The sequence below is a fragment of the Delphinapterus leucas genome, chromosome 13 (assembly GCF_059928025.1).
Source record: "Delphinapterus leucas isolate spDelLeu-1000000601 "Yukka" chromosome 13, BTC_Dleu_Yukka2, whole genome shotgun sequence".
In the NCBI taxonomy this organism is placed as follows: domain Eukaryota; kingdom Metazoa; phylum Chordata; class Mammalia; order Artiodactyla; family Monodontidae; genus Delphinapterus; species Delphinapterus leucas.
The window spans coordinates 60,004,151-60,031,850 of record NC_143141.1 but is presented as its reverse complement, the minus strand read 5'-3'; the positions used below and the strand labels follow the sequence as shown (position 1 = coordinate 60,031,850).

The window sequence follows — 27,700 nt, the reverse complement described above, 5'->3', positions numbered from 1 at the left end:
TGCTCTAATTGTGTGTGTGCGTGTGTGTCTGCGTATATCGGAAGGATACTTAAGAAACTGTTAATATCAGTTACTGCCTCTAGGGAGGGAGCCTGACCGCAGGATGGAAACTCACGTTCTATTTTATTACCTTTTGTGCTGTTAAATGATTTACCATGTGCACATATTATTTTTCCAATTAAGAAAAATTTTAAAGAAAAAGTGAAAAGCATGCCCAACTAGAAGATCAATCACCATGATGAAGTTGTCAGTGGCTTGAATCAACCAGCCCAGCCCCAGGAGTAGCACAAAAAGAAAAGTTGCACCCTTCCTACCCCAAGCTTTCAGGCTTGAACGTATGAGGCATTTCTAGCAGGCCTATGCAGTGTGATGATACATGGTGTAATAAAAGTCTCCAACAAACTACATCACTGTCCACCAAATTCTCTACAGTCTCTTTCATGTCCTTATAAAAGCTTTCTCCACAAGTTCAATGGGGGAAAAAGGCAGGAATCAAACAAGCAAAAAAAAAACTTGATTTTTTTCTTATGTATTTTAATTACCTTACAGAAAGAAAAAATCCATACCACTCATATATTTTTATCTTGTACTCTAGATCAGTAATGAAAATAAACAAAAGCATACCTTAGGTACTTACTCAAGTACCAAGCATTTTTCTGTAAATGTATACATATTAATTCATTTAACTCTCACAACTGAATGCATAGTACACAGAGAACAGGGATCCTCACTGGGCTGCCAAGTGAGATGTGCAGTGGAGAGAGGCGTGATTGTAGGATTTATGGCTGGAAGCCTTATGGCAACACTGAAGCCTTATGGCAAAGCTGACAGATTTTCAAAGTCAAGTTATAGCTTTAAAGGCAAAGGGAACCCCTTAAAGATTTGGCAACAGGTGGATTCATTTGTTGAATAAGCATTTCTTAAGAGGTTACCATGTGTTGGGCATATTGCCAGGCCTGTGAGCTGGGAAGAGGCCAAGTGTACTGTGGGAATATACAGCGGGCAGCTGTTTACGGGCTGACTGGAGGGTGCGGACAATCAGGAGGCTGTGACACAGGCAAGAGAAATGGAGGGCCCAAACTGGCAGATGACGGGAATGAAATGAAACAAAATAATGAAATGAAATGAAATGGGGGATAGGTGGCAGAAGACTTCAGCAAGACCCTGCCACGGGCTGGCTGTGAAGGGCAAGAAGAGCTGCAGCTGCAAGGATATGAGCAGACGGCCCAAGACCGAGCAGACCTTCAACACCATCCTGGACCTTGGAGAGATGTGTGGGTCGGAGGGAACCAGGCAGATGCCTCGAGGCAAGCGAAGAAAAGAAAACCACCCAGCAAAATCTTATTACAAGAGATGGCCAGGCTTCCCTGGTGGTGCAGTGGTTGGGAGTCCGCCTGCCGATGCAGGGGACATGGGTTCGTGCCCCGGTCCGGGAGGATCCCACATGCCGCGGAGCGGCTGGGCCCGTGAGCCATGGCCGCTGAGCCTGCGCGTCCGGAGCCTGTGCTCCGCAACGGGAGAGGCCACAACACTGAGGGGCCCGCATACCGCAAAAACAAAAACAAACAAAAACAAACAAACAAAAAAGAGATGGCCGCTCTGAACCAGTCTCTTGATTTTCCTAACAAATGAAAAGACAGAAATCATCTCTCCAGAGCCAAATTATGAAAAGAATTTCATCAACACCATGCTTCAGTGTTTGTGTTCATTACCCTGTAATCGAGAACTTGGCTCTGGGCTGCCTCTGAAGAAACCATCCACATTTCTGTGTGTATCTCTACCAGATGCTCTCAAAGTCGGGGACACCAGGGCAGCTTTTCTTCACCAGATGCTGAGGAATGAGTTTTCAGTAAACCACCATGTTCTAGGTGAACCTACACATAACAAGTGGAGAGACCCAAAAATCTGCGGTTCTGGTTCTCACTACTAAAAAACTTCCCAGAGATGAGAGCAACAGAAACCCAGACCCATCAACACCTGCCCATCCAGGCCACCAGTGTTCTCCACTCCAGGTGGGCGCCCTTCATCCTGCAGGTACAATAATCTCCCCCAGCACCTTCACCTCCACTCCAAAGAGACACTAATCCATCTAAATACTGATGCAAGAAGATCAACTCACTGCAAGAATTGATCTGTTCCCAATCCATATACAACTACCCGATGGGTTCTACTCCTTCTTTTTTAAATTTCATTGGCAATGCATTAGTAAAAGAATTTTTTAAAAAAGAAATGATATCTAGAGACCATCCTCCTCAGACATGATCATCTTATAAAAACTGATACCAATTCTTTTCTTTTTTTTTTTCTACTTTCTCTTTTTTTTTTTTTGCGGTACGCGGGCCTCTCACTGTTGTGGCCTCTCCCGTTGCAGAGCACATGCTCTGGACGCGCAGGCTCAGCGGCCATGTCTCACGGGCCCAGCCACTCCACAGCATGTGGGATTTTCCCGGACCGGGGCACAAACCCATGTCCCCTGCATCGGCAGGCGGACTCTCAACCACTGTGCCACCAGGGAAGCCCTGACATTCCTTTTTTAAATATTTTTTTCCATTATGGTTTATCACAGGATATTGAATATAATTCCCTGTGCTATATAGTAGGACCTTGTTGTTTATCCATCCTATATAAAATAGCTTACATCTGCTAATCCCAAGTCCTTTCCTCCCCCAATTCTTTTCTTTTTTAAAAAAATTATTTATTTATTTATTCATTTATTATTATTTTTGGGGGCTGTGTTGGGTCTTCGTTGTTGCATGCAGGCTTTCTCTAGTTGCAGCAAGCAGGGACTACTCTTCATTGCAGTGCGCGGGCTTCTCATTGCAGTGGCTTCTCTTGTTGCAGAGCACGGGCTCTAGGCACGTGGGCTTCAGTAGTTGTGGCACGTGGGCTCAGTAGTTGTGGCTCACGGGCTCTAGAGCACAGGCTCAGTAGTTGTGGCACACAGGTTTAGTTGCTCCGCAGCATGTGGGATCTTCCCGGACCAGGGCTCGAACCCGTGTCCCCTGCATTGGCAGGTGGATTCTTAACTACTGCACCACCAGGAAAGTCCCTAAAAACGGTTTTAAAAATGCAAAAACAATGCTATGTTTTATGTGTAAATACATATGTATGTACAAGCATATATTAAAAGTGTTTTTGATTCGCCCCTTTGCTTAGACCCGCTAGGCGTCCCTGCCTGGTGAGGAGGCTGAAGCCATGGAAGCCCCCGCATACTACACCTTGGAATAGCTGTCTTGGAGGAGGGCACATCCAGAGCCCCACATGCCACTGGGCCTGAACTGAGAACAAGCCTGGGCCTGGGCTCTGGATAACTTCCCTGCGCTGAGCCGCCCCTCCTGCCAAAGCCCCCAGTTCTGCAGGAACATGCACTACTGTGCATGTGGGCTGCCACGTCACGCCTGCACCGGACATGCAGACGGTCCCCAGGTGGAGAGTGGCCAAAAACACTGGTGAGACCCGCACGTCCAGGAGCCAGTGGCTAATCCAGGATGGGGCGACAGTCAAGAAGAGGCCAAAGACAAACACCGCAGGGCACAATAGGGCCTGAATAGCCAGGAGATGCCAGCAGCAGCGGAGGCCAAAAAACACGTGGCCAGATCACCTCCAAGTGCCCAGGCCGCTTCCCAACCCACACCCCGAAGCTGCGGAAACCCTGTAGAGGCTTGAAGCCCTGTGGAACTCGGCAACGAGAAGAATCGTGGCCTTCTGCCTGGCCTACATCGCCCCTTCAACACATGCCCTGGCCTGGGGCCTGGGTCATCCCAGTGGAGGGCTCGTTATGCCTGTCTGGACTCCTCCCCTGGGCCCCACCTTGCTCTGGGATGAGCCTGGAAGACTGTGGGGCAGAACATTCTGTATGTCCCTCCTTTCCTGGATTACTGACAGGTTTCTCTATTAGAAATCTCTCTTCAGGGAATCCATACTATCTTAAGGAACTTTTTTGTAGCTGTACTCAGAATTGACATGTTTACGTTAATTCCAATTATGAGCAATGATTAAAACGCGCTTCCCGTAAAAAAAAAGTGTGGGCTTCCCTGGTGGTGCAGTGGTTAAGAATCCACCTGTCAATGCAGGGGACACGGGTTCAAGCCCTGGCCCAGGAAGATCCCACATGCCACGGAGCAACTAGCCCTGTGTGCTACAACTACTGAGCCTGCGCTCTATATCCCGCGAGCCACAACTACTGAGCCCGCGTGCCACAACTGCTGAAGCCCGTGCCCCTATAGCCCATGCTCTGCAACAAGGGAAGCCACTGCAATGAGAAGCCCGCACACCGCAATGAAGAGTAGCCCCCGCTCGCTGCAACTAGAGAAAGCTCCCATGCAGCAATGAAGACCCAAAGCAGCCAAAAAATAAATTAATTTTTTAAAAAGTGTGTTTTTGTTTGTTTGTTTGTTTTGGCTGCGCTCTGTGCATGCAGGATCTTAGTTCCCCGATCAGAGATCAAACCCACACCCCTTGCATTGCGGGCACAGAGTCTTAAGCGCTGGACTGCCAGGGAAGTCCCTAAAAGTGTTTTTAAATGCATAAAATAATAACACCAAAGTCAGGAAAGTGGCTATATCTGTGGAAAAGGAAGTGATTTCAATGGGGAAAAGGCACCTAGTAGACTTCAACTGTACTTTTTATGTTTTATTTCTTAAGATGGGTAGTAGGTATACAGGCGCTCGATGTACTATAATCTATACTTTTTTACATGCCTGAAAGACTTTATGATGGTTTTATGCATAACTTCCTCTTCTGCCTTCGTAAGACATGTATTTCCTTTATTTCACAGATTGATTTGTTCTGCTTTTTAAGTTTCTGGTAATTGTATTCAAAGAAAACAAATTTTGATTGGCATAAAGAAATCACATTTTTTAAAAATGCTTAAATTTGGCTTTATTTTCAATAGTCTCGTAAGTTAAAAATGATTCTTTACAGCATTTGCTGTAGAAATGTTAAAGCACCAACATCCACCATTTAAATAAATTATACAGATTAAATGAGAAATAGGGACAATTTGTTTTAAAAGCCCATTGTATAAGGTACTGTTTTTTTTGTTTGTTTATAAATTTATTTATTTATTTTGAGTTGCGTTGGGTCTTCGTTCCTGCGCGCAGGCTTTCTCTAGTTGCAGCGAGCGGGGGCTACTCTTTCGTTGTGGTGCGCAGGCTTCTCATTGCGGTGGCTTCTCTTGTTGAGGATCATGGGGCTCTAGGCATGTGGGCTTCAGTAGTTGTGGCATGCGGGCTTCAGTAGTTATGGCTCACGGGCTTAGTTGCTCCGCAGCATGTGGGATCTTCCCGGACCGGGGATCAAACCCATGTCCCCTGCGATGGCAGGCGGATTCTTAACCACTGCACCACCAGGGAAGTCCCCAGCTATTTTTCCACTTTGGAATTTATCCAACATATGCACTTATACCAATTTGCAAAGAAACATGGAAAAGACTGTGTTCTACACTCCTGTTTGCATTTTTGAAAAACTACAGTCGAGCTAACCATTCCACAGCAGAGTAGAGCAGGGACCTGGGAATCAAATGCCAGGTCACGACTTAACCACTATGTGAGTCTGACATGCTACTTAATCTATCTAAATCTCAGTCATAAAATGGGGATAACAATGGTGCTACCTTGTAGGATTATTATGAGGCTTAGATGATAAAATAATTGTAAAACTTTAACAAGTGACTAGCACATTATAAGTATTCAATAAATACTATTACAGCCATTACTATAATTGATAGGACAGACACTTGTAAATGAACTGTGGCCCATCTATACAATGGAATAATACACAAATTTTAAAAAGAAAGAGGAAGATTTATATTAACTGATGTGGAAAGAGTTCCTAGATGTTAAGTGAAAAAAGCAAATTGCTAAACAAGATTATAGAATGATCCCAGTTATAAATTTAAAAGAGACCTGTAAGGGGGCTTCCCTGGTGGTGCAGTGGTTGAGAGTCTGCCTGCCGATGCAGGGGACATGGGTTTGTGCCCCGGTCTGGGAAGATCCCACATGCAGCGGAGCGGCTGGGCCCGTGAGCCATGGCCGCTGGGCCTGCGCTACGCAACGGGAGAGGCCACGGCAGTGAGAGGCCCGCGTACGGCAAAAAAAAAAAAAAAAAAAGAATCCACCTGTCAATGCAGAAGACATGGGTTCAAGCCCTGGCCCGGGAAGATCCCACATGCCGCAGAGCAACTAAGCCCATGTGACACAACTACTGAGCCTACACTCTAGAGCCCGTGTGCCACAACTACTGAAGCCCATGTGCCTAGAGCCCGTGGTCCACAACAAGAGAAGCCACTACAATGAGAAGCCTGCACACTGCAACAAAGAGTAGCCCCCGCTTGCTGCAACCAAAGAAAGCCCATGCGCAGCAACAAAGACCCAACGCAGCCAAAAAATAAATAAATTTATTAAAAAAATTAAAAGACACCTGTAGTGACTTCCCTGGTGATGCATGGATAAGACTCCATGCTCCCAATGCAGGGGGCCCAGGTTTGATCCCTGGTCAGGGAACTAGATCCCACATGCATGCTGCAACTAAGAGTTTGCATGCCACAACTAAGGAGCCCACCTGCTGCAACAAAGACCCGGTGCAGTTAAATAAATAAATAAATATATAAATAAATAAGAGACATCTGTATAATATGCATATATAATTATGTGGATAGTGGATATACACATATATACACTCATATATATGTAGTGTGTATATTTGTATATATGCAAAGAAAATTTCTGGAAGAATACTCAGAAACTGGGTAATAGGATGCAGAAGAGGCATGTTTACTCTTTACTCTGTAACACTTAGAACCGTACTTTTTTCCAATGAGCAAAGTTTTCATTTGAAAAAAAAAAAAGAATAATGTTTAAAATAACTTGCTTACCAAAAGGGAGAAAAAAAAGCACTTTGATTAAAGAAAAGGTATTAACAAAAGGAAGTTTCCACTGAATTCTAAAATTGGCAGCAGATAGAAAAACCCTGTACACATATTAAAAGAAACAGTCCACTGTGAAAGAAAAGACTTTAACTGAGGTTCTGGGTTATGTTCAATCCTATCAGAGATCTATTAATTACTGGTTTCTGAAAATATCCACCTTATCTGCAAAGTAAAAGCACTGAGACTTTCAGTTTCAAATATTGCTTTTTATTTTTAAAGTACTTTAAAAAACCTATTGAATTTATATAATATTGACCTAAAAGGCAATAGAAATAATACAGTTGAGTTTTAAATTTCTATCACCTGCTGTTTCATTTTTATTTCATTTTTTAAACTTGGGCTTAAAATAACACCTAAAGAAATTTAAATATCTTTACATCTCAAAGTCTCACAACACAAAGCAACTTTTAGAAATAATTTCTAAAGAACAGATTAAAATTACAGCAAGGCTTTGCATGCTAAAGAGATTTAAAACTCAAAAGAGAACACTGCTGGGCTTCCCTGGTGGTGCAGTGGTTAAGAATCTACCTGCCAATGCAGGGGACATGGGTTCAAGTCCTGGTCCGGGAAGATCCTACATGCCGCGGAGCAACTAAGGCCGTGCGCCACAACTACTGAGCCTGCGGTCTAGAGCCTGTGAGCCACAACAATTGAGCCCACCCGCTGCAACTACTGAAGCCCACACACCTAGCCCATGCTCCACAACAAGAGAAGCCCACTGCAGTGAGATGCCCATGCACCACAACGAAGAGTAGCCCCTGCTCGCCGCAACTAGAGAAAGCCCGCGTGCCGCAAGACCCAACACAGCCAAAAATAAAATTAATTAACTAATTAATTTTTAAAAGTTTAAAAAAAAAGAACACTGCTGCTGAGAAAACTGAGGGACCAAAAAGTAAAAGGCACAACTTATTTATATCTGGTCCATGTTTTATTTTTATTTATTTATTTATTTATTATTTTTTTAAACCCAAGCCCCCTGCATTGGGAGCACAGGGGCTTTTTTTTTTTTTTTTTTTTAATTTTTATTTTTGGCTGCATTGGGTCTTCGTTTCTGTGCGCAGGCATTCTCTAGTTGCAGTGAGCAGGGGCTTCTCATGGCAGTGGCTTCTCTTGTTGTGGAGCACGGGCTCTAGGCATGCGGGCTTCAGTAGTTGTGGCACTTGGGCTCAGTAGCTGTGGCTCGCAGGCTCTAGAGTGCAGGCTTAGTAGTTGTGGCACACGTGCTTAGTTGCTCTGCGGCATGTGGGATCTTCCCAGACCAGGGCTCGAACCCGTGTCCCCTGCATTGGCAGGCGGATGCTTAACCACTGTGCCTCGAGGGAAGTCCCTGTAGTTTTCTTTGAATGGGGTCCTAAATTAGAGAAGAAAATATTTGCAACTCATGTCATTAACAAAGAGCTAATTTCTTAATTCTTTCTAAAAATCGCCAACTAAGAAAGTCATCGCCAAAATTTACACAGATCACTGAAAAGTAAAATAAGTGAGTCCTAAATATATGTAAAGATGCACATTTTTACTCAAGGCAAAAATAAATTAAAACTACTAGACACCATTTTTCACCTTCCAGCATGATAAAAAATCAAAAGTATAGGTATGTTATAAGTCATACTTCTAGTTATTACTTTAAAATATGTATCTCAGAAATAACTAAAAAAAAAAAATCAAAAGTGTAATAACGCTTTGTAGAGTATGAAAAAACATGGTCTCTCACACACTGCTGGTGGGAGTATAAATTGATACAACTTTTTGCAGAGCAATTTGGAATTATCTATGAAAATGACAAGTACAAAATATGGAGTAGATAACCAGCAAGGACCTACTGTAGCATTAGGAACTATATTCAATATCTTGTAATAACTATAAAGGAAAAGAATCTAAAAAAGAATACATATATATGTTACTGAATCACTTTGCTGTATACCTGAAACTAACACAACATTGTAAATCAATTATATTTCAATAAAAATTTTAAAAATTATATATATAATTTTTTAAAAGGCAAGTACAAATGTCCTTTGACCCAATGACTTACTTTCAGGCATTTATCCTATGGATATACTTTCATGAAAGCAAAATTATGTACGTGTACAAGGATATTCACTACAGCATTCCCTACAGACAAGAAACAATGTTAAGTGTCCAGAAATTATAGGACGTTCATACAATGGAACGTCATGCAGCTGCATAAAAGAACTGAGCAGTTCTTGGGATTTTCTGTTGTTTTTTGGCTGCGCAGAGTGGTTTACGGGGTCTTAGTTCCCGGATCTTAGCTCCCCACCAGGGATTGAACCCACCCTGGCAGTGAAAGGGTCAGGTCTTAACCACTGGACCGCCAGGGAAGTCCCCAAACCATATATTCTTATCTTTATTCCTTTTGCACAGTAAGTACTTGATAAATAATGACTCCCTGACTTAACAGACTTTTTTCTCATTCTAGCACAGGACCCCATTCTCCTCAACTAAGAGTTCCACCACCTGAATGCCTCAGCCTTAACCCACAGAGCTCTTCAATCTATGCAAGAGAAGATACATTCCTGGAAGGTTATATTTTGAAATGTAAGATAAACAATAGATATTTATTGTGCCTGAATAATAGTTTTTTCTAAAAGATGCTATCATAATAAATAGTACAATGTAAGAGAATTTAGATGCCTTCTAGGGCTTTTCATCTCATATAGTTTGGTGGCTAAGACATGGTTATAAAAAAAAATAACCACCATGCTAGGAAGGATATTACAGCTGCCAAATGAGTCACACAAGTAAGCAGTCTCTCAAGAAACTCAGGAGGAAATATCACATCTACTAGGGTAGTCAGGAAACGCTTCAAAAGGGAAACAGAATCAGAGTTGGGCTTGATGGATGATCTAATTTCAATAGGCAAGGGACTGACTGCACAGTAAGGGACATCCAGGTGGTTCAGGAACAAGTGAACAGGCTGGTCTGGACAAATGGAGCCTGCAGGTGGCAGGGAGTGCTCCTAGCTCCTGGAAATCCACTTACTCAGTCCCTGAGCCTGTATCCTTCCAATGCCCTGGATTTATTTTGATTCTTCCTACTATCTCCCAGAGTTGTCATTTCATCTCCATTCTCACCAACCTCAAAGCAATCCAAGCTCTCATTCCCTCCCTCTGCAAAAATCTCCAAATTAATCCTCCTATTTCCAGTCTCCACTATCTCCAATTTATGGTGTACAACTCATGACATTTGTTACTTTATACTCATGATCCACTCACCCCAAACCTGCCAACAGCTAACCACTGCCTGCAAAATAAAATTATTCTCCCTCTCATTCCAGGCCTTCTAACATTGCCCTGTCTCCATCTCTCACTCCATCACTGGACTCACACTCCCTAAACGTAATATACAAATGTCATGCCTAGGCCCTAGATGTTCCTATTACCCGGAAAATCTCCGTATTTTGTTCCCAGGTGGGGTACACATGGTTGTACAGGTTTCAAACACTGTAGTTTACATAAATGATACCACCTGCCAGTGTTGGGCAGTGCACAACCTCTGCAACCTTCCAAAGACAGCTTGTTTCCATCCTCTCCCACCTTGAGACCTTCCCAGAACAACTCAACCCAATTGTTGATCAACTGTGCCTCTGATTCCTACATCAGTTGCCAGCTTGACACGGTTTCCTCACCCAAAAATGTTACAATATTTGGAATACCGAGAGTACCTTGAACACAGCGGATACTCAAAAGACGCTTGCAAATTACAGTGGGTAAGTCAACAAAGGCAGATTGTGGTTAACGGGCAAAAAGCCTTGGGGAGGGACTTCCCTGGTGGCCCAGTGGTTAAGAATCTGCCTGCCAATGCAGGGGACACGGGTTCGAGCCCTGGTCCACATGCCACGGAGCAACTAAGCCTGGGCGCCACAACTGCTGAGCCTGTGCTCTACAGTCCGCAAGCCACAACTACTGAGCCCACAAGCCACAACTACTGAAGCCTGCATGCCTAGAGCCCGTGCTCCGCAACAACAGAAGCCACCGCAATGAGAAGCCCGCACACCACAAAAAAAGAGTAAACCCCGCTGGCCGCAGCTAGAGAAAGCCTGAGTGCAGCAATGTAGACCCAATGCAGCCAAAAATAAATAAATTAAATAAATAAAAAAATTTTTAAAAGCCTTGGGGAATTCCCTGGCGTCCAGTGGTTAGGACTCCACACTCTCAATGCCAAGGGCCAGTATTCGATCCCTGGTCGGGGAACTAAAAATCCTATAAGCCACGCAGCGCGGCTAAACAAAACAAGACAAAACAAAACAAACCAAAGAGCCTTGAAGGCCAAGAGAGAAGTCCCGACTTCATTTGGGAGATGATCAGAATATGATCAGAAAGATGTTTTAGGAAGACTAATTTCAGCAACCACAAGCAAACAGGGTTTGAGACACTATTCTCAAAGTACCACCTTAGTTGTCTGTTGGAGGGGGCCTGTGGGAGGCTCCCTCTGTAATGTGCAGCCTCCTCAAGTCATTCAGTCATCCCTCAGTTTATCTGTTTGGGATTACAGATAATGGTTTTCATATACCTACACTCAGAGTGAAGCTTAAAACTGGGCCATTAAGCCAAGAAAAACATGTCTCTGCCTGAAATATCTGCGTATCTAGGAAACAGTTCTGACGTGAATAATTATATACATACATAAAATACATATACACAAATTAAACATTTATCTTCTTCCTTCACTTCTTTTGCAGTCTTCCTCTTTTCCATCTGTCTCTTCCCTTTTTGGTTTCTTTCTCTCTTTCCCCCTAAAATTATTATTCATGTCTCTCATTTCTTTCATAAGTACATAAATTAATTTCATTGTACTGATGGAGTACCAAATAAGTAATTCTTATCTGTAAATTGAAAACTCAGAAACTAATACATTAAACAAAATGAGTTTTCTAATTAATTTCCTTTCAAAGCATGTGTCTTAGATTTCATGTCAAGATAGCATATCAGTAATGGACTCCATGGTCCCAGATAGTTTATTTACTTCCTAAATTTAAATAAAAATCTTTACTCTCCAAAGGAAGAATATTATGTGGAAGTAATCCACTCCAGTATCAACGCACATAGCACCAGTGGAACCATGCACATGTCTATCAGGAAAAGATTACCAGGCAAGCAACCAAATTTTTAAAATGCATGGAGAGTGAATCTTAAAAGAGGATCCAAGGTAAAACACATGATACAATTTTGTGTTTGTGCCCAAAGAGGCTGTCTCCCTTGAAAGCCCAACTTTACTGTTTATTCCTCCCACCAAATATGCAAAATAAACTCACTAGTACTAAAAACAGAAGTATGCTATCACTATTGAAAGGTAAGCACTATCAAAAGAAAGATCAAAATATTTTCCTTTCATCCTACTAAAGTGAAAAGAAAAACCATTAAATACTGGATACTGTTTCTGAACTTAGGGGCAGTTTCCCATGGTTTTTTCCCTCCCCAGCCTGAAGATCTTCCGGAAGTTACAGTGTGAATCTTTGGTAACAAACGGTGGACAGGTGCTTTGCTAACTCCATACTTGGTAGGAAAAGAAGAGGAAAAGGGCACGGACAACCATTATTTAGAGTCTATCGCTAAATTAGTCTCCTTTATAAAAATTCCATTACAACTAATGTTATGCAGAGTATATAGAGTGTGTGGGCAGTGTACAGCAGACCACACCATGATAACAAGACTTCATCTTTTCAAACACCATCAGAAATTGGCAAATAATTCAAACTGCTCTTAGCCCAAGGTTAAATTGTTGAATACTAACGATAAAAGTTTAGAGAAATCTAATTAACCGGTTGCTAATTTGCTCAAAAGTAAACTACAAACATGGGAGGCTTGTTCATCTCTATCTGCGTCTCCCCAAGGCTGGCGATTCGCCCTCAGGAGGGGCGTCTAGTGGGCGTACCAGAGCCGGCTAGAGCTGGGGAAAGCGGGGTGGGGTGAGGGGTAGTGAGGACCAACCCACCCCTTGGCTCGCCGCGCCTGTGGCCGCGCTCGGCCCAGAACCCGGCCTGGCTTGGCCTCCCGGAGGCAAACAGGACGGAGACTGGACCGACGGACGGGACGGACAGACTCGACAGGACGGACAGGACGGGCAAAGAAGCAGTGCGTCCTACCCGGAGGGCTCCCTCCCAGGGCCGGCGGAGTACCTGCTCCGGTCATCCAGGCTGCGGTTGTCGGCCGCCGCGGCGCGCCAGTCGGGCAGTGTGCTGGCGCACAGCACCACCATGGACACGATCACGAACACCACCGACACGCTGGCCAGGATCTGCGCGGCCAGGGACGACGTGGGCTCCTCGAAGGTCCGCCGCATGCGCTCCAGCCAGCGCCGGGAGGGGGCCACCTCGGCACCGCCGGGTCGCGCCTCGTCGCGGCCCAGCGCGCCCGGCTCTTCGGCCGTGTAGAAGGTGTAGGTGTCGGACATGCGGTCGTCGAGGCGGCGCTGGCAGCAGTACTCGAGGTGCGCGCCCTCCAGGCCCCAGTAGATCATCTCATTGTAGAAGGAGAGCTCGCACATCCGCGGCGCGAAGCGCAGCTTGCCGTGGCCGCGCACGTATAGCAGAATGAAGCCGAAGGCCTCCGAGTGCCGGTCAAAGAAGTACTCGTTGCGCTCGCGGTCGTAGTCGTCGCACACCTCGAGCACGTCGCGCTCCGAGCGACAGCCGTGCAGCCGGCTCACGCGGCGCAGCGGGAAGTCCTTCAGTAGCTCCCGGGACAGCGAGTACCGGGCGCCGCCCACGTTCAGCACCACCGAGGCCGCCCCGCTGCGCCTGTAGGTCATGGCTGGCAGCCCAGAGGCCCCGAAGCCCGACGGCGCCGCCGCCGCCCCCCCGGCCGCCGCGCGGGGCCTGCCTGCCGTTGGCCGACCGGGGAGCGCGCCGTCGGGCCCCGCAGGCTGTCCCGCCGGCTCTCCCTCCGTGCTCCGCTGCTGCCCTTCCCTGGCCCGGGAGCCCCTCGGCTCTAGCCTCTTTGGCAGTCCGGCGTGGCTGCTAGCGACGCTCCCTCAGCACGGCAGTACCTGTAGGTGGCCGGGGAGTCCCCTCTGGCGCCAGCGCTGCGCCCCACGGGCCGAGAACGAAGCTGCCAGCGCCGCCGCCCCTCGCGTCTGAGGGATGCCCCCTCCGAGGCCGGGGTGCCCTTTCAAGGCGGCGGCGCTTTCCCCCCTGGGGGGCGTGCGTGCCGAGAGGAGGCGCTGGCGCTGGATGTCTCCGGGTCCCTGGCGCTCCCTCCGGCCGCGGCTCCAGCTAGCGCCCCGCCACCGTCCAGAGGCAAGAGGTAAAGTGAGCGGGCTCGGAGGCGGCGAAGAGCCGGCTCCGAGAGGCGGGGGCGGGGCCTCCTCGCGGTTCCCCCTCCTTGCCTCCTGGCTCCGCTCTGCTCACCTCCCTCCACGCGCCGCCCTCCTCTTCCCATCCGCGCCCTCACCTCGCTCGGGCTGGGATTCCCCGGCGCCCCTCCCTGGACCTCGGGCTCCCCGCCTCGTGACGCCGTCCTCCCCCTCCGCTCCCGCCCCCAGTGGCCAGGAGGGGTCTGCGGAGCAGGGATGCGCCGAGCCTGGAGCCCCGGGTGGAAGGGGTAGCAAAGCCCCGCGGCCGGGGTCTCGGCGCCGGCGTCCCGCCCCGGACCATCGGGATGACTTGGGGAGTCTCCAAGGGCCCTTTTAACGGCCCCCAAAGGGAGGCGACAGGAAGGTAAGGAGGAGTGAGGACTGGGGTGCGGGATATGAGGGGCGGGGACAGACGGCGTTGGGAGAGCTTTTTTCAGAAGCTATTCGGAGCCCAGCTCGGTTTCTGAGACCGCCCCAAAGGATTTCTCAGACAAGGCACCCCAGCAATTCTTTTCTTGCCGACTTTGTTCTTCCTCTCCCGGCGCGGAGACTTACGTACCGCGTGCTCCGAAGGCGGCCACACATCCCAGCACCCAGTCTCGGTGCCGCCTTCCCGCCTGCCCTGTCTCGGAGGGGAGCGGCTCCAGCCCCCGCTTTCTGGGGCGCGGGTCCTAAAAGAGCGCCGAAGTGTAGCGCCGCTGGACCCTCTCGTGACGCTTCCTGCGGAGTGGTGTGAAAGTCTGGGGAGAATTGCCTTGCCACTGGCAAGAACAGAATTTCGCATTGCCTTCGTCTGCCTCCTCCTTTTCATAATGTCTTGATTTCCCCCATGCACCTCCAAGTCGGCTGCAGCACCGGCCCTCGGAGCTTGAAGAGCCCTTTAAGGCTCTGCAGAGCGAATTGCCCTGGGCACTGCTCGATGCTCTGGGAGTGGGCTCCATTTGGCAGGGATTATTTTAAATTGCTCCCAGCAATTCACACGGCACCCGATACAGGCAGCCCTGCCCGCGCAGTACCCGCCAGAGGCGAAACAGGTGAGTTGTAAGGCAAGCTATGTTAAATGTAAAACAAGTACTGGAATAAAAAATAAGAGTGGGGTGGGATGGAGTGGATGCGGTCTTCTGACCTCAGAGTAAACCCAGCTGGTTACTTGAGAGAGGTTTTACTTTGCCCTTCACTTTTCATAATTTCGTAGGATTGTCCCCTGCCCACTAGAGGTCACCATCAAGAGTCGCTTTGCTCTGATTCTAATGTGGATTCCTAGCGAAAAAGCATACACCTAAAAATTGAAGTGCTGTCTCCTCACAAAGTAAAATCACTCTGGGTGATTTTTTTGTGTGCTTTTTTCCTTTTAACTGAAGTAAAGTTGATTTACAGTGTTCCAAGTTACAGCAAAGTGATTCAGTTATATATAGATATAGATAGATGATATGTCTATAATTTTTTCAGATTATTTTCCATTAAAGGTTTTTTCAAGATATTGAATATATTTCCTTGTTGGGTGATTTCTTAAAGAATGAAAATCTCTATAAGTTGTTTTTCCCTAGACTTGGATATTATCCCTAGACTTGGATAATTTATCTTAAATGCACTTAATGTGATTAAAAACTCAAAAACGGAAGTTGTTTACTTGCTAAATATCTACTAACTCAGGAAAACATTCTGAATGAAATGTTTCAAGACAGAATCAAAGAAGGTGATGGTCATAAACTGGCAGAGAGAAGGAGGAGAGCCTGCCGAGTAGCAAAATCTCGGGTGTGGAGGACTAAAGTCTGTAAAAAAGCTAATGCATTTGCTTGGCTGAAAGGATGGGGATCTCCACTGTAGAATTTAGATTTCATCCTACAAGCTAATGGGATCCCTGAAGGTTTTAATAATAGAACCAACTTTATCTCAGGAAGAGCCATTTGCCCTCAGGAGAAGGCCACTTCTGCAACCAAGGAATGGGAACCCCACCCCTAAATCTTTGTAGATGAAGAAGGGTTATTCCTGAGAAACACAGAGACCAAGAACTCAGCAGGGCTTGGAAATGGATTTGTTATAGGATATGAGGATGGAGAAAAGTTTGCAGTTGCTAGCAGAGTGAAGAGCCTGGCTTCTAGAAGCGTCACAGGCAGCAGAACACAGAACAACTATTTTGTTAATTATTCATTTCAACGCTACTATATTTATTTCCTATGTTCTCTATCTAAAATCCCTTTAAAATCTGTTGATTGAACCAGCTGAAGAAATATCATATTTTAAATTAAATTTGAGCTTAGAAAACAAACCCTCTTGTACCGTTGGTGGGAATGTAAATTGATACAGCCACTATGGAGGACAGTATGGAGGTTCCTCAAAAAACTAAAGATAGAACTACCATAGACCCAGCCATCCCACTACTGGGCATATACCCTGAGAAAACCATAATTCAAAAAGACTCATGTACCACAATGTTCATTGCGGCTCTATTTACAATAGCCAGGACATGGAAGCAACCTAAATGTCCATCGACAGATGAATGGATAAAGAAGATGTGGCTCATATATACAATGGAATATTACTCAGCCATAAAAAGAAACGAAATTGAGTTATTTGTAGTGAGGTGGATGGACCTAGAGTCTGTCATACAGAGTGAAGTAAGTCAGAAAGAGAAAAACAAATACCGTATGCTAACACATATACATGGAATCTGAGAAAAAAAAAAAGGTTCTGATGAACCTAGGGGCAGGACAGGAATAAAGACTCAGACATAGAGAATGGACTTGAGGACACGGGAAGGGGGAAGGGTAAGCTGGAACGAAGTGAGAGAGTGGCATGGACATATATACACTACCAAATGTAAAATAGATAGCTAGTGGGAAGCAGCCGCATAGCACAGGGAGATCTGCTCGGTGCTTTGTGTCCACCTAGAGGGATGGAATAGGGAGTGTGGGAGGGAGATGCAAGAGGGAGGATATATGGGAATTTATGTATATGTATAGCTGATTCACTTTGTTATACAGAAGAAACTAACACACCATTGTAAAGCAATTATACTCCAATAAAGATGTTAAAAAAAAAAAAGAAAGCAAATTAATTTGATGACAATACAGTTTGTTCTCCTAGGTATATTTTCATAAAATATCTTAGATAGGTTTAAATCATTTCATTTGTTTCAAGAGTAATATTCTTATTTGATTTTAATATCATCAACCACTACTGCAACAATACCCAAGTCTTTTTTTTTTTTAATATATTTATTTATTTATTTTTGGCTGTGTTGAGTCTTCGTTGCTGCGTGCGGGCTCTTTCTAGTTGTGGTGCGCGGGCTTTTTCTAGTTGTGGCGCGCGGGCTTTTTCTAGTTGTGGCGCACGGGCTTTTTCTAGTTGTGGCGCTCAAGCTTCTCATTGTGGTGGCTTCTCCTGTTGTGGAGCACGGGCTCTAGGTGCGCGGGCTTCAGTAGTTGTGGCACGTGGGCTTCAGTAGCTGTGGCTTGCAGGCTCTAGAGGACAGGCTCAGTAGCTGTGGTGCACGGGCTTAGTTGCTCCATGGCAGGTGGGATCTTCCGGGACCAGGGCTCGAACCCGTGTCCCCTGCATTGGTAGGCAGATTCTTAACTACTACGCCACCAGGGAAGTCCCCTCAAGTCATTTTTTTTAAACAAAGAAAAAAATAAGATGCAGAGATGATTGGCTTGTCTCAATATAATCTGGTTTAAAAAGCATTCTTAAAAACAATTTTCTTCCTTTGAACTTTGAAAAAAATATTTATGTTGAGAATTATTACATTTAATTTCTTTTCTGGATTCTGGATGATATTTAGGGTCTTCAAATATAAATCTTTAAACTGCATTATATTTTAAAGACATCAGGCAGAATTTTAGAGTTTGAAAGAGATTTTCTTGTCTCAATTTATAAGCCCATTATTTGGGGAGGACTAACACGGCTTCAGAGATGTGGCTGTAACTTGCCCGAGGTTCCCCAACCAGCAGCATCACTGTAGAGACAAGGCTAGAACCAGATTTTCTAGTTCCAAACCCTAGTCACTCTGTCTCCAGGGCCTGCATTGCTGCCACAACCTCCTATCTGATCTCTGCACTCCAGTTTTTTCCTCTGTGAATCCTGTATTATGCCACTGGACAGCTCTTCCTTTTCTTCAGTTTCATCAAGTCGTTCCCCAGTTCAAGAACCTAAAGTGGCTAAGGATCTACAATTACAAATTGTCCTTACAATAAAGTCCACAATGGTTCTAAGGGCTGTCTCTAGGTTCAAATCCTGGCTGTACAACTTATTTGCTAAGTGACTTGGAACAAACAAGTTCCTTAACCTCTTTGGGCCTCCATTTTCTCATCCCTAGAATAGAGATAACATGTTTCCATCAAAGGGGTGATGTGAGGATTGAATGAGATGATGCAAGGGTGGTAGATGGCTCAATCATGACACTGGAAAAAATCTCACTTCATGTGTGCCTCCACCAGCCCAAGCAGGTCATGCTCATTCTCACTTCTGGGTTGTAAATAAATACAAATCAGACAAGTGAATTGATTTATCTAAAAATGTGACCAATCACAAAAAGTAACCTGAAACATCAAAAATTCAGTGAAAACTTGTGACCCATATACTGCTGAATCTGGATTGAACATGGATTCCTCCATCACTTTGCACTGCACGATTGGATGTGTTCAGGGTCCTTCAGCAACTCTAAACACTTTCTTTGTTTGTTTGTTAATTATTTTTTTATTTTTGGCTGCTTTGGGTCTTCGTTGCTGTGCTTGGGCTTTCTCTAGTTGTGGTGAGCGGGGGCTACTCTTCCTTGCGGTGCACAGGCTTCTCATTGCAGTGGCTTCTCTTGTTGTGGAGCACAGGCTCTAGGTGCGTAGGCTTCAGTAGTCATGGCACGTGGGCTCAGTAGTTGTGGCGCACGGGCTTAGTTGCTCCGCAGCATGTGAGATCTTCCCGGATCAGGGCTCAAACCTGTGTCCCCTGCCTTGGCAGGCGGAGTCTTAACCACTGCGCCACCAGGGAAGCCCCCTAAATCCTTTTATACAAGGTTGAACAAAGAGAGGCAACTGTAGAAAAGTAAAATATATGGGGAGGCTAAAGGAAGATAAGAATTATTTTAACAAAGTCTGTTTATACAGAATTTTCTCAGCTTCACCTTCTGTCCTTGATGATAAGAATGGTACTTTCCTCATGGTACAGGGAAGACATCTTTCAAATTGGGGTTTTATCTCCTGCTTTTAGAAAGAAAAGGGGGAGGTCAGAGCACCCTTTTTGTACCTGATGTTTTTTAAGTGCTCAAAATAATTCTTATGCCAAAGTGACGTATTTTAGGGTGGGATATTCTTCTACCCTTCATCATTAACAGCAAAATACAGTTTTGGTGCCATTGCAGAAAGACCCCTCTCCTTTACCTTCACCCAACTCTCACCCCCATCCTGCTGCTATATTGCATTATGATGTGACCACCCTTCTGCCCACCATCACTCCAGGTCTCGTGCTTCTCACAGTGACCAAGAGCCCTTTCTGTGTGGCACCACATGCTCAGCTTTCCACAAAAAGGCTCTTACCATTACCCTCATTTTCCAGATGGGGAAATGAGGCTTCAGAATGTTAGACTTGCTCAAGAACCCACAGCTCCTAGTAAGTACCAGACCCAGTACTGAAACCCGAAGTCTCTGCAGGCTCTCCTGCTTTGCATGCTGGCTCACCACCAACTCTCCTCTCTACCCAGCATCAAACACCCCTGGGAAGGGAGGAACAAGTCAGGCGATACCAGAGGAAGCAATCTGACAAATCTTGAACGTGGGTCATTCTGCAAGACAACTAATCTTCAATAGGTCGCTTTCATATCCTGAAATATTTAAGGAGGAGATGATATAATGTCTGCTATCTGCTTCAGAATAACCAAGGGAAGGGGCAAGTGGACTGGAAGTATAGATGAAATAGATTGGCCCTGAGTTGATAATTGTTGAGGCTGGGTGATAGGGTTCATTATATTAGTCTCTCCTCTTTTGTATTTATTTGAAATTGTCCATAATAAAAAAGTTTAAAAAATTATTTTAAACCTTGAACTTCATTTGTTTTTAATCTTTTGTTTCTTCATTAGAATGTAACTTCTTTTTTAGAAAAATGTATTTATTTATTTGGTTGGTTGTGCCGGGTCTTGGTTGCAGGCAGGCTCCTTAGTTGTGGCATGCGTGTGGGACCTAGTTCCTTTACCGGCGATCGAACCCGGGCCCCCTGCATTCGGAGCTCGAGTCTTATCCACTGCACCACCAGTGAAGTCCCTAAGCTTATCTTTGAATGTTGACAATTATTCCTTCAGACTGGACCTGAATGCACTATTTCATGGTATCTGTCATGATGACTCCCTTCAATTTCTCCAGAGTGTAAAAAAGCTCAGTACATTTGACCATGTCTATTAAAAATTTTAAATGTGGACTTCCCTGGTGGCGCAGTGGTTAAGAACCCACCTGCCAATGCAGGCGACCCAGGTTCAAGCCCCAGTCCAGGAAGATCCCACATGCAGCGGAACAACTAAGCCCCTGCGCCACAACTACTGAGCCTGCACTCTAGAGCCCAAGAGCCACAACTACTGAGTCCTCGTGCCACAACTACCAAAGCCCGCACGCCTAGAGCCTGTGCTCCGCAGCAAGAGAAGCCACCGCAATGAGAAGCTCGTGCACCGCAACGAAGAGTAGCCCCCGCCTGCCGCAACTAGAGAAAGCCTGCGCACAGCAACAGAGACCCAATGCAGCCAAAAATAAAATAAATAAATTTAAAATAAATAAATGTTCTCTGAGAGCTGAACTGGCAGTATCAGTGGGTGCATATACTGAGGCAGGAATTGACCAACTTGAGAAATCCAGACTCTTTCTGAAAAACCACTTCAATTTTGTTAACTGGTTGGCATCCTGGCAGAGATCTTGGCGCTGCTTTCCCCCTGTACTACAGTGTATGCCAGCTTCCTGTGGAAGCCCTACTCATTTAGCTGACCCCAACCCTGGGTCAGTGGGTGCCCCTATATTCCTTACCCAGCAGGTGCTTTAGTTAGAAAAGTTCTAAGAATCAGCTCCAGTCATGTCTGTGTTCCACCATCCACCCATTCCTGTCCCTGGAGGAAGGAGAGAGTGTGGAAGCAGAGCAGGGGCTGCAAGGAAAGAAGAACTGTCTGCCATTGAATTAAACACTTTAAATGGGCTAATTGTGAATTCTATCTCAATAAAATTGTTTCCAAAAAAACAAACTGCCCAGAAGGGACTGGATGTGGATCTAGCAGTTCTGTGTGTCTTGGCTCACAAACTATAGGAAACAAGGAAAGAAATTGAAAAGGCTGTTGCCCTGGTGGTAGAAGGACATCTCAGAGACGCAACTGCTTGATTGGGTGCTCAAGGTTAACGAAGTGAAGCTTTCCAGCAAAGCAGGTCTTGAGCCCAGATGGGAAGGAAGTGGGAGAGCCAAGTAAGAGAGAGAGGAATTCCCGGACTCTGCCCCTTATCACATCACAGGGCATATTCAAACAGCCTGAGAGAGGGTTCTACTCACAAGAAAAATCAAAGACATTTTCAGAATGAATGGAAAGTTCCCTGCTGTGTTCTATCCATTCTGCAAAGAGGAGAGCTGCCTTTATCAACATTAATGAACCAAAATTAACTGGTTTAGGAGTCAGCTTTGAAAAACACCTGCTGTTTTTATCCTTATGTCCCTGTAACAATCTATTTCCCTGCCCCACAATCCAGCCCTCCTCCCCCTCTATGCTCAGCACTATTATTTCTGCCTCAGAGGAAGGATTGGGGCTGGGGTTGACTGAAGTGAAGCATATGATATTCCTGGAAATGATCTTCTCATTGTAGATGCAACCAAAATAGCATTGGTACCACACTTAATAATCGATCTACTCTTCAACAGCAACTGCATTTTTCTCCAAGGTACACGATTTAAAATACAGACTTTTTCTCCAGTTCTTAACTGGAGATAAAATAATTTAATTCTGGCGTGTGTGATCCCATTACCCTACTATGGCAAAACCCCCAGGCATTTGCCTCAGTTTTCCCTGAGATACATGTTCTCACAGGGTAGCAAAAAAAAAAATATATATATATATATATATATATATATATATATATATATAAGCTCTTAGTGGAAAGCTAAGAGGTATAGCAATCTGGAAGACTTGCAGTTTTAAGAAGGTTTGGAGCCAAAGCAATTAGATTGGTATAAGCCTGTCTCAGGCCTGGGTCAGAGAACAGAGCCTATGGCTCAGCAAAAAATGCTGAAGTAAGTATTGGCTTTAACTCCATGTGCCCGTGTGGATGTGCAACCTCAGATCCTGTCCCCATAGGACCTTCCTCTGCTTGCAAGGAACCTTGCCCTCTGCTTAAGATTTGCTAGTACCTTAGGTCTTCCAGGTAGGATTTTTCCTTTTCATAGGAAAGTAATCACAAATAAAAATCTCTGTATCAAGACACTGAGAAGCTTTTTATATCCTTTCACTAGCTTCTATTGTGATGGATGAAATTACAAGAACAATGGCAGCAGAGCAAATGTCCACGTAAATCTATAAAGAAAGAAGAAAATAGGTTTACCAGGTTTCCTTTGATGATAAGGCATTCTTTTTTTTTTTTTTTTTGTGGTACACGGGCCTCTTACTGTTGTGCCCTCTCCTGTTGCGGAGCACAGGCTCAGCGGCCATGGCTCACGGGCCCAGCCGCTCCGCAGCATGTGGGATCTTCCCGGACCAGGGCACGAACCCGTGTACCCTGCATCGGTAGGCGGACTCTCAACCACTGCGCCACCAGTGAAGCCCGACAAGGCATTCTTTTCTCTAGATACAGTGCACCTTTAACTTTGACAATGTCAATGACTGAACTAGTGGTCTATCTCAATAGTGACAGGTACTATGGAAAGCGAGAAATTGTGAATACAACTTCCACTGAATCAATATTAGTCAAGACTTTCAATTTATAGCTCATTGTGATTTCACCCTAGTAACCAGCTCAAGCGTGATATTTATATTCTATATAGATTAAACATTACTGAGATGAGACATCCCCTTACTTATAGAACCCTTAAGAAAACTAGTTTTAATGGTGCCACGCAAGCAGTCAATTGTCTCAGACGGTGAAAATGTGAGGTATGCAAGTAATCTTGCCTCTTAATTTGATTCCGTCACCATGAGATCTCCCAGAAGAATGTTCACTCTGCCCTCACTTCTCACCTGCTAAGTAATCAACTAGGCACATAGGAGAGGCTAGCGTTTTCAGCTACCCCTTCAGTGGACACTCCATTTTATCTCTGTCTTAGCAAGCACCTTGTTAGATGTTTAAAGTATTTTTTTGATGTTAAACTGCAGTGATTTATATTGCAAAAACCAACTGGGATTGGAGGGATTCTAAGGGATAAAATGAGAACTACTTGGAATACCTGGTCCCTATTCACAATTTGACTGAGAAAGGATTTGTAGTCATCGAACTTGAGTAGGTCAATCTTCTTGGTTTAACAAATATCATTAGAACTGAGCATTTCAGAAGCTAAAGAAAGAACCTTCCTGAGAGAGCCACTAGAAGGCATGGGAAGGAAAGAGCAGTGGCAGCACCCCGGAAAAGGGATGGACTCCAAGTTAAGAAGTCAGTGGCCTCCAGAGGCCACCTGAACAGTGGTGACAATACACCTAAAGCTAGCCAGAGGGACTTCCCTGGTGGTCCAGTGGGTGGGTCTCAGCACTCCCAGTGCAGGGGGCCCAGGTTCTATCGCTGGTCAGGGAACTGGATCCTGCATGCATGCTGCAGCTAAGAGTTCGCATGCCACAATTAAGAAGCCTTCATGCTGCAATGAAGATCCTGCATGCCGCAACTAAGACACGGCACAGCCAAAATAAATAAATAAAAATAAAATAAAGGGACTTCCCTGGTGGCGTAATGGTTAAGAATCCACCTGCCAATGCAGGGGACACGGGTTCGATCCCTGGTTAGGGAAGATCCCACGTGCTGTGGAGCAACTAAGCCTGAGGGCCACAAGAGCCACAACTACTGAGCCCGCATGCCACAACTACTGAAGCCCGCACGCCTAGAGCCCATGCTCTGCACCAAGAGAAGCCAACACAATGAGAAGCCCGTGCAATGCAACGAAGAGTAGCCCCCACTCGCCACAACAAGAGCAGAAAGCCTGTGCCCAGCAACAAAGACCAAACACAGCCAAAAAATAAATAAAAAACAAAACAAGGGGCTTCCCTGGTGGCGCAGTGGTTGGGAGTCCGCCTGCCGATGCAGGGGACACGGGTTTGTGCCCCGGTCCGGGAAGATCCCACATGCCGTGGAGCGGCTAGGCCCGTGAGCCATGGCCGCTGAGTCTGCACGTCCGGAGCCTGTGCTCCACAACGGGAGAGGCCACAACAGTGAGAGGCCCGCGTACCGCAAAAAATAATAATAATAAAAAAATAAAATAAAATAAATAATATTTTAAAATAAGTAAATAAATAAAGCTAGCCAGAGACTCAGCAATAAGGAAGAGTATAACCAGGCTTATCAGGACCTTCAGAAGTATTCTTTGGATAGCGACCACAGGATAGAGAAAAGGGTAGAACTTCCAGGGCAGAGAAAGAGGGCCACCAGGAGGGATATTTGGAAAATTAGACCCAGCTGATCTGAAGCCCAGACGATGACTGCTGGATTCAGGGAGCTGGGAATTAAGAGAACCGGAGAGGACCAGGTACCCAGGCTGTTCCGTGGGGCAAATGGGGACCCATGCCCAGGAAGTCCCTGGAAGGATCTCAGACTCCCATCAGACCCAGCAACACTGGTCCCCTTCCTCCACCTCAGGCTGAGAGGCAGAAGTGAGAGCTTGGAGAATCCCAGGTCTGCAATAATGTCAATTGGGCAAATCATGGTTACCTTAGGATAAGAAAATTGTATTCCGCAATTACAAAGAGTGCTGCTAAAATTTCCTTGCACATGTCTCTGAGGAAATTTTTATAGGTTATGTTCCTAGAAGTATTATTGGGTCATAGGACATGAACATATTTAATGGAACATAGTAATTTGGGGAGCATTAGCACCATCATGATACTGGATCAATTGATGGGTGTAATTTAACTATCGATTTATTCATTTTTATGTCCTTTAATAATTTATAATTTTTTAAATAAAAGAGTTGCACATTTCCATTGTGCTTTTAAAAGAATTGTATTCTGTTAGCTCTCTATTTCTATGCTATTTGTAAACAATCTATACTTTTACATTTTCATTTGTGTGTGTGTGTGTGTGTGTGTGTGTGTGTGTGTATTTTGAAAAGCTCTATGTAAAAGCTCAGTCTGTGTAAAACTGAAGGGAGAGGGATTTTTGGCCTTGCTTCGGTTTCAGGGTGGCAGCAGCAAAGATAAATTATTAAAAGCACCATAAATACTGCTCCCCTTTCCTTCATTCCAGGCTTTTTATTAAGCACAGAAAATGGACATATCTTTGTGAAACTCAAGCCTTTTCTAGTTCAGGGTCCCAACCCAACCCAGTGCTCTAGGTGTCCAAATGACTCCCTCCCTCCTTCCCCAACAAAGGTTTTATAGAATTCTAATTTTTACAGGTTTACAAACTCAAGGCAAATGTTAAAGTTTTATTTTACAAAATGGCAATACCTTTACATTCGGAAGGAAGAAAATGGCTTCAGGATCTTATGTCCAGACTTGAAACAGTAAATGTGATTGAAGAATTTAGTGGTGACAACCCACGGATATCAGTCTAGCCAAAGCCCATTTAAGCAGCTTTAAAATGTAGACAGATGGGAATTCCCTGGCGGTCCAGTGGTTAGGACTTGGCGCTTTCACTGCTAGGGCCCAGGTTCGATCCCTGGTCGGGGAACTAAGATCCCGAAAGCCATGCAGCGCAGCCAAAAATTTAAAAATAAATAAAATAAAATAAATGTAGAGAGAAAGCAAATGAGAGAATGGGTAGCAAAGTATACAAAGAAATTAGAAGCCAAAATGGAAACAAAAGTAGGCTTATGCAAACGTGTAGCACACTTTACCTTAAGTCCGGGAATAGTAAAGGATGAAAATACAGTTGAGCCCACCCAGTGCCCAGATCTTAGTTTCTAATACCATTCTCAAATATAAGCAACCGGGAATCCTTGGAGAAATGGCTGATTCTACTACTGGGGCAGGAAATATACACAGTAAACTGCCAGAAAGTATGGAAATACTATTATAAAAAACAAAAGCGAAAACAAACAAAAAGTATCACAATATGGTGGTGTGTCAAAGCAACAGAGAAGTCAACTGAAAGAGCTTCCAATGGCCAGAGCTAGAACAATTTGAGTAAAAAAATAAAGTAGTATGGGATTATAACCCAGAGTATGAAATAAATATCCATAAGGCCATACTAATATAAATAAATGATTGATTAAATAGGGAGAAAAAACAAACCTCCGATGCAGAATAATCCTGAATAACTTGTGTAGATGCTCTACCCTGAAAGGAGGTGGAGGATAACTCCTCATTCCTTAAGTGTAGGTTGCTCATAGTGATGTCTTTCCAAAGAGTAAGGTGGAAAAAAAGAGTAACTTCAGGAGGAAGAAACTGGCAAACAAGTTCAGCTGGTGATCAAGGTCAACATCACCAATGATACAAGGTGATGAGAATAGCACTTCACCTTTGTGGTCTTTCTCTCCAAAACCCACAACCTCAGTCTAATCATGAGAAAAACATCAGACAAATCTCAACAGAGGGACATTCTAAAAATAGTTGACTAGTATTCCTCAAAACTACAAGGTCACCAACAACAAGGAAAGTCTGGGAAACTGTCACAGCCAAAGGAGCTTAAGGAGGCATGACAACTAAATGTAATGTGGTATCCTGGATGGGATCCAGGGCCAGAAAAAAGAACATTAGGTTATAAAACTAAGGAAATCTGAATAAACTATGGACTTATGGTCAATGATAATGTATCGTATTGGTGCATTAATTGTAACAAGTGTACCATCCTAATGTAAGTTGTTAATTATAGGAGAAACTGTGGGATATATGGAAACTTTCTGTGCTACTTTCTCAATTTTTCTGTAAATCTAAAACTGTTCTAAAAATAAAGTTTATTCTTTTAAAAAGTGCAGTGGGGGAAAAAAAAAATGCAGTGGAGGGCTTCCCTGGTGGCGCAGTGGTTAAGAATCCACCTGCCAATACAGGGGACACGGGTTTGAGCCCTGGTCCAGGAAGATTCCACATGCTGTGGACCACAACTACTGATCCTACGATCTAGAGCCTGCAAGCCACAACTACTGAAGCCTGCACGCCTAGAGCTCGTGCTCCGCAACAAGAGAAGCCACCGCAATGAGAAACCCACACACCGCAATGAAGAATAGCCCTTCCCGCTACAACTAGAGAAAGCCCGCGTACAGCAATGAAGACCCAACATAGCCAACGATAAATAAAATAAATTTTTTTTTTTTAAAAATGCAGTGGAATTCAAGAAAAATGTAGACACAAATCAGGGTAGTAGCAGGTTCATGACAGGC

At 44.9% G+C, this 27,700-nt stretch overlaps 2 protein-coding genes across 3 annotated transcripts in view; one reads left to right on the top strand and one right to left on the bottom strand.

Annotated features, from left to right (window-relative positions):
- The window catches only part of KCNG3 (potassium voltage-gated channel modifier subfamily G member 3), a 35,829-nt gene extending 21,474 nt beyond the window's left edge, over nt 1–14,355 (bottom strand). Inside the window, exon 1 of one of the 2 annotated variants that reach the window (XM_022573969.2) lies at nt 13,032–14,355. In XM_022573969.2, coding sequence (XP_022429677.1) covers nt 13,032–13,696 — 665 coding nt within the window. In that variant the 5' untranslated portion in view covers nt 13,697–14,355. The remainder of the gene's footprint in view (nt 1–13,031) is intronic. The other variant, XM_022573970.2, reaches the window with a different exon arrangement.
- The window catches only part of MTA3 (metastasis associated 1 family member 3), a 198,744-nt gene continuing 185,370 nt past the window's right edge, over nt 14,327–27,700 (top strand). Inside the window, exon 1 of the mRNA XM_089923236.1 lies at nt 14,327–14,603. The gene's annotated coding sequence lies outside the window, so the exon portion shown is untranslated. The remainder of the gene's footprint in view (nt 14,604–27,700) is intronic.